This window comes from Lissotriton helveticus, chromosome 1_1 (assembly GCF_964261635.1).
Source record: "Lissotriton helveticus chromosome 1_1, aLisHel1.1, whole genome shotgun sequence".
NCBI lineage: Eukaryota > Metazoa > Chordata > Amphibia > Caudata > Salamandridae > Lissotriton > Lissotriton helveticus.
Genome location: NC_136057.1, coordinates 577,705,028 through 577,711,027, shown reverse-complemented (window position 1 = coordinate 577,711,027; position 6,000 = coordinate 577,705,028). Strand labels below are relative to the sequence as shown.

General features: G+C 42.9%; 1 protein-coding gene across 1 annotated transcript in view; it reads left to right on the top strand.

Moving 5' to 3' along the window:
* Positions 1-304: 304 nt before the first annotated feature.
* Positions 305-6,000, top strand: part of KCNJ8 (potassium inwardly rectifying channel subfamily J member 8) — a 31,066-nt gene continuing 25,370 nt past the window's right edge. Inside the window, exons 1-2 of the mRNA XM_078674072.1 lie at positions 305-669; positions 3,144-3,581. Of these exons, the coding sequence (XP_078530198.1) occupies positions 3,226-3,581 (356 nt within the window). The 5' untranslated portion in view covers positions 305-669; positions 3,144-3,225. The remainder of the gene's footprint in view (positions 670-3,143; positions 3,582-6,000) is intronic.

Genomic DNA, 6,000 nt, shown 5'->3' with positions numbered 1-6,000 from the left:
ACTCGTGTCAGAACGAAATGTCCAAAATAGCGAACTCGTGCACTGTGATTCATACACAGATAATAGCGTGAGACAGTTACGTGCTGCAACGCAGTGCTTTTTTTCTCCTCGTTTGTACTGTGTTGTCCGAGCACAGTCCGTCTCTCTCTGGGACATCCATCATTACAGATTTATGCATCAGAGATAAAAAACGGAAAAAATCCTCCCTCTTACGTCACCGTTTTGAGGCTCAAGAAAAAGGCGACTCGTGATATTTCCCACACTGTAAGCATGAACGTGTGAACCATCCCAGCACGGTACTTTCACTTGGCACCGTGTAAGCCCCCGCCTGGAAAGCAGCACGTCCCAAAACAGCAGTGCAGGACCCGAGTAGAGCGCGCGGCTCCTCTCCTCGTAGCAGGAGCAGAAATGACCCATCTGTGAGCTATCGGCAGGACCGCCCCGCTCCTGGACACTGGCGAGTAAAAGAGTGAATTATTTACAAGTGCCATGTGGAAGACTGAAGAATATATTCGCAAGATTTGATGATTTCCATAAAAAAACGGAAAAGCAATCTGGCATTTTATTTTCCAGGACATGCTTGCTCATTAAATTGAGTTTCCTTTACTAGAATCCGGTACCTGGACGGCAGACAAGATTCACCAAGGGGACGCTGGCTCGGCTTGTCCTGTAAGTTTTGACTTTGTTGCTACTTAAGAAAACTCGACTCCCTGCGTGTGAGAGGCAGGCATGCTGTTTGAATGGTAACCTCTGATACGTTCCCGCGTTTTCGAAACGCCCGTGTTTCTGAGAGTTTCTGGCACTGCTTCCTTGTAAGAAGTAGCCATCATGTCTGAGTGTCCCGCTGTTGTCCTCGTGCAGGTGTTTTAAGGGACTGCCGGAATAACATAACATGCGAATGTTCTCAATGTGCAGTGTTCTATCATTTTCGGCTCGGAGATAAAATATGGTTTGATTTGTAATGTGATTTCATAAAGATTCCCATTTAAGATGGGCTGTTTCGTCCAAGTTGACAAATGAATATCACCATATACTACATACATATATTTATATACAAGCCTGATTTTAGCTCAAGTAGCTGGAACACACTGTTTTCTTTAAAGTTAACTTAACAATGCGCTGATTGGAATTAGAATGTGTAGGATTTGTTTACTATTTTTGCAGAAGTTAATAAAACAATGGGCAACGGTGAGCTACAGTGGATTTTAGTGAATCCCTGAATGCAGCGCTTACTACATATTTATAGATATACTGCATCTGTCACCCAATTTGAAAATTCAACAGTCTTTACCAAAAGTGTTTTTCCTATCCTAAATGGTCAAAAAATGATACTAATAGTGAAAGTGCTGCAATAATTTTCATTTTGCTGCATAATTTAGATAGCCTTTCTGCATAATTTGGTCCTTCGTGCGACATATTCCTGCTAGCCCTGACAATGTAAAAGCTTTGCAGAAAGATTGGGGGAAGTCATTATTATGATGTAATCCGTAATTCACCAGAAACTGTAAAATATTTCCCACATTACACAGTTCTCTGCGAAATATGGGGTTTATACCACTTTATGTTGTGTAACAACAGCACCAAACATAGTATAAGAACGTGGGTGATTTTCCATAATTCATGGTTCACTGTGCTACATATATCGTTTTTTGCTAATAGTTAAATGTGAACTGCTGATACCAAAATACCAGGGATACAGTTGAAATAAGCAGCTGACCACCACCACTTCACAGCACATACCAGAATGACTAATGTGAGATTACCTGTTTTAGGGTCAACCGTGAAGTCTAATAAAATGAACCCACCTTTGACAGAAAAGAATGTTCTCTCTGAAAAATGCAAAACATATTGATAAGAAGTGCATGCTGATGACAAAATAAATATATTAAAAAGCCCCCTTTCTGTGAATCAAACAGATAACTACAATGTTTCTTCGTTAACATACAATGGGAGGGGTTACACAATTTTTTTAACACATTGTTAAAATTTTACAAGATTCTGAAATTCAAATTGGGCCCTTTAAAACAGTTACTTAGTATTTTTAATTTAACGTGTATGTTTAGTCATTTAGATCGGTATTTTGCTACCCAAAGGCTTGCCACCTGTAAACAAGTTCGCAGTGGTGAATTCACTATGGTCGCCCAGTCAGGGTTTTGTCCATTCAGTGGTGCAGTGGATGGCGGGACCCCTACTAAGTGATGCCACAAGTCACTTAGCCTAACCATCAGGAATGATACAGGATTGTTCCATACAAAGGGCCCGACCCGATTGAGGAGAAGTATCCATGTGCTCAATGTTTATCCAAATCCCTCAATAATCTGTGAAACATAGAAATGTTTTCTCATTGTATAACTTTTTAAACAACAAAGAGAACTGTCCAAACACTGCTCCTCTCAATCGCAGATAAGGCAGGGTGACTCACCCAGCATTCTCAGAGTTGAGCAAGTCATATTGTGCAATAGGTGAAGTCCAGTTAACTGTGTCTAAACACGTGCCTGGACACTGTTGCCCATGAATAGTGGAGAAAAGAGAGCTCTGGAAACTTCACGACCTTTTCCGCTGTGGCAGAATCACTTGAAGCTCATTCATTTCTTGGCCTCTCTGACAGGGCTGGAAGTTAAAGTCTCAGAAAATTGCAACACTAGTAGTGGTCTGGTAATTAGGAGTCACACCCACTAGAGGGCAACTTAAGGGATACCAAGAGCACTAAGAGGCAGATTTACAAGCCTATTACTTTTGCGTAGTTTTAAGATAGGAAAAGTGACACAAAGGTGGCGCAAGGGGCTTGTAAATCTGCCCCTGGTTTGGCACAGCAATAGACAACTGTTAGGATAGAAGAAAGGTAACAGCTGAACCGGTAGAGCCTGATTGCCAAATGCTAACGATCCATACTGAAAATATTTAAAAGGTTATACAAAAAAGCTCGAAGAAGTGCTAACATTTTAACATTGGTATTATACTGCCTCTGGTGCACCTGATGGCTCTGTCCTGCAAGGATATGTGCATTGGATGGGGGCGGTTAACTGATTGTGTTGAGTCATATATTTATGTGCTGCAAAATATAACAAGCTTGAACTATATATTCTTATTTAACGAAATATCACTATTTTCTTTTTCACGAAAAAAATTAAATCTGATTTCAGAGAGGAGAGGAGCCAAGGCAGAAAGACGCTGATTTAATCCACATTCCCAGGACTGCCCCCAGATTATGTTGGCAGGAGGAGGATGCTTGCCCGGAAGAGCATCATCCCAGATGAGTATGTGCTTGCTCGAATTGCCGCAGAGAACCTACGAAAGCCTCGCGTCCATGACCGACCCAACAAAGCCCGCTTCATAAAAAAGAATGGCGCGTGCAATGTGGCGCACAAGAACATCCGGGAGCAGGGGCGGTTTCTTCAAGATGTCTTCACAACCCTCGTGGACCTAAAATGGCGCCATACGCTGGTCATCTTTACCATGTCCTTCCTGTGCAGCTGGCTTCTCTTCGCAATGATGTGGTGGCTGGTGGCCTTCGCCCATGGAGACTTAGATATGATTGGGCGGAATACAGGGATTCTGGAGCCATGTGTTACAAGCGTAAGGTAAATTATTTTGTAGACTGCTCTATATATCTAGTCCAAGATCATAACAGCAGTTTGAAATTGTTTGTTTCAGAGCTTTACATTGAATGACATGGTGCACTTTGATATATCCTTCATTTTGATTATCTGAATCATGTTTGGAAAGAGTACACTAACACCGTAGCTCATTAGATGCAACTCTACAATAAACTTATCTTTTTCATTTAACCATTTTATTCAATCTAAGAAATGTTTGGCATCATGCACAGCATTGACGTGGTTCCCTTATATTTATGTCACATAAGTTATGACATGTTCACTGCAGTTCAATGTTTGCTTCAAATGGTGATCTTCTAATATCTGTTGGGCCAAAGTGATAAGGCAGAAGCATAAAACACATTACAAGAATAATACACAGTACAGGAGTGTGGTGTTAGAATGTTGCCTGGGATTTTAAAACTGCAAAAATACTGTTCTTGAGATGGAAAGTCAAGTATCAGAATCATGCATACATAAAAATACATACATATTATGTACTTCATTATTTTTCAAAGTAAGTGTGATAAACCAGTTGGCTGCAACCAGGTGTTTGGATATTAGACAAATTAATTATTTTAAATATATAATTTTAGCATGCATTGAAACAGATAGTTAAGTAATGTCGGATTGATGTTTGATTAACACTTGGGGCCTGATTACATCTTTGGCGGTGTGGGAGCGGGCCACCATGCCAGTGCTCCACACCACCAAAGTCGACCATTGCCTGCCCGCCTGATTACGAGTCATTTCATGGTCTGGAAGGCGGGGAGGGGGGGGGGTGCGGGGTACAGTTAAAAGGCTCAAATGTGAGCTTTTGAACTGCAGTGCCGAAAGAGCACCAAAGCAAGTTCCTACACAGCATTGACTTTGCAGTCCATACAGTGCAGGAACTGGAATGCATGCACACGGACGGGGCACCATGTCCCCCCCCTGCATGTACACCCAGGCCCTGAGGCAACAGTTTCCTCACCACCAGCATTTTCATGGTGTGAGCACCACCATGAGACTGCTGCCGGTGAGGAAACTCGTAATATGCTTAGCGGTGTCGCAGCGGTACCACCAAGCATATTGCAGCCTCAGACCGCAGATCCCTGGCGTTTGAAGGTGTCCTATGGTGGTCCGACTGCCGTAGTGGTAATACAGCGGTTCAACCGCTGGTGCGGTGTTCCCTGACTGCCACCACCCCTCCACTGCGGGTTTGGCGATAGTCAAACTACTCGTGATTAGGCCCTTGACCTTCTTTCCTGCTGCATTCTCCCACATATAAATATTTTGTCTGTTTCTATGTAGGGCCTATTTAAAAACAAGCACTGCTAAATGCATTAGGTTTCATCCACAGGATTAATAATAAGAGGTGTGGGAGCAGTGTAAGAGTGCAGGGAGAATGGTGTGAGTGTGTTTTGTGCTGGATGGGTGGTGCATGAATGAAGACTGATAAGTGTCTGAGTGCAGGGTGAAAGTACCTAAATGCATGGTGATTGATGTGTGTTCAGAGCAGAATGAGAATTGTGTAAGTGTACAGGGTGGGAGATGTTACCCTCTACAAGGTAAGAGGTGTACTAGTACACGGTGAGCGGTATGTCAATAGTGAAAGTGCAGGATGAGCGGTTTGAGTTCAGGATGAGAGGTGTGGTTCGAGGGTGAGAGGCATGTGAGTGCTGGGTGAGAGGTATATCAATTGTGTGTTAGTGCAGAGTCAGCACTGTGCGAGTGGTGGGTGAGTAATATCTGACTGCCAGCGCAATGTCACGGTGAGTGTGCAGAGTAAATGGTGGGTGAGTGTGCAGGGTGAGTGGTGTCAGAGAAGGTTTAGGCAGCAGCGACCCTGGTTGGTGTCTGTGCACCGGCTCCACTTAAATCCCAAAGGGACAGTCCCCGTCAACTAGTTGAATGTCTGTTCCTCTCAATAATGGCAGCTCTCTATGGCACAGGGGAGTCTCCACTCCTAATCAGATTTCGGCACTAAAAAGTGCAACTGCCAAATGTTTAAAAACAGCCCCTCTCCCCCCAACAAGCAAAACTGCCACACAACACATGTGAGGGCAAAAAGTAAAAAAGACGGAAAAGCAAAAATAGGCAAAACTTTTATAAAAAATAGTTCCACCAAAGTGAATGTTAATTGTATTTCTGCTACAGGAAACTGATAAGAGAATCAGACGAGGATCCAGCATTAGTAAATGCAGGAACATATGCTACAGCCAATTAAAATAGAGGAAAAGTATGTGGGACACACAGGAGCCAATGAAAAGCCAGGAAAGAGAGGAGACAGGAAAGAACCCCTCTTAAAGTTTATTTTAAATACAGTAGATTTCACAAGCACAGTGCAAGCATCGTGCAGGCGAAACCTAACAATGTCTTAACTAATCAGTAGATGGATGTAAGGTGGAAACCTTCTAGAAAG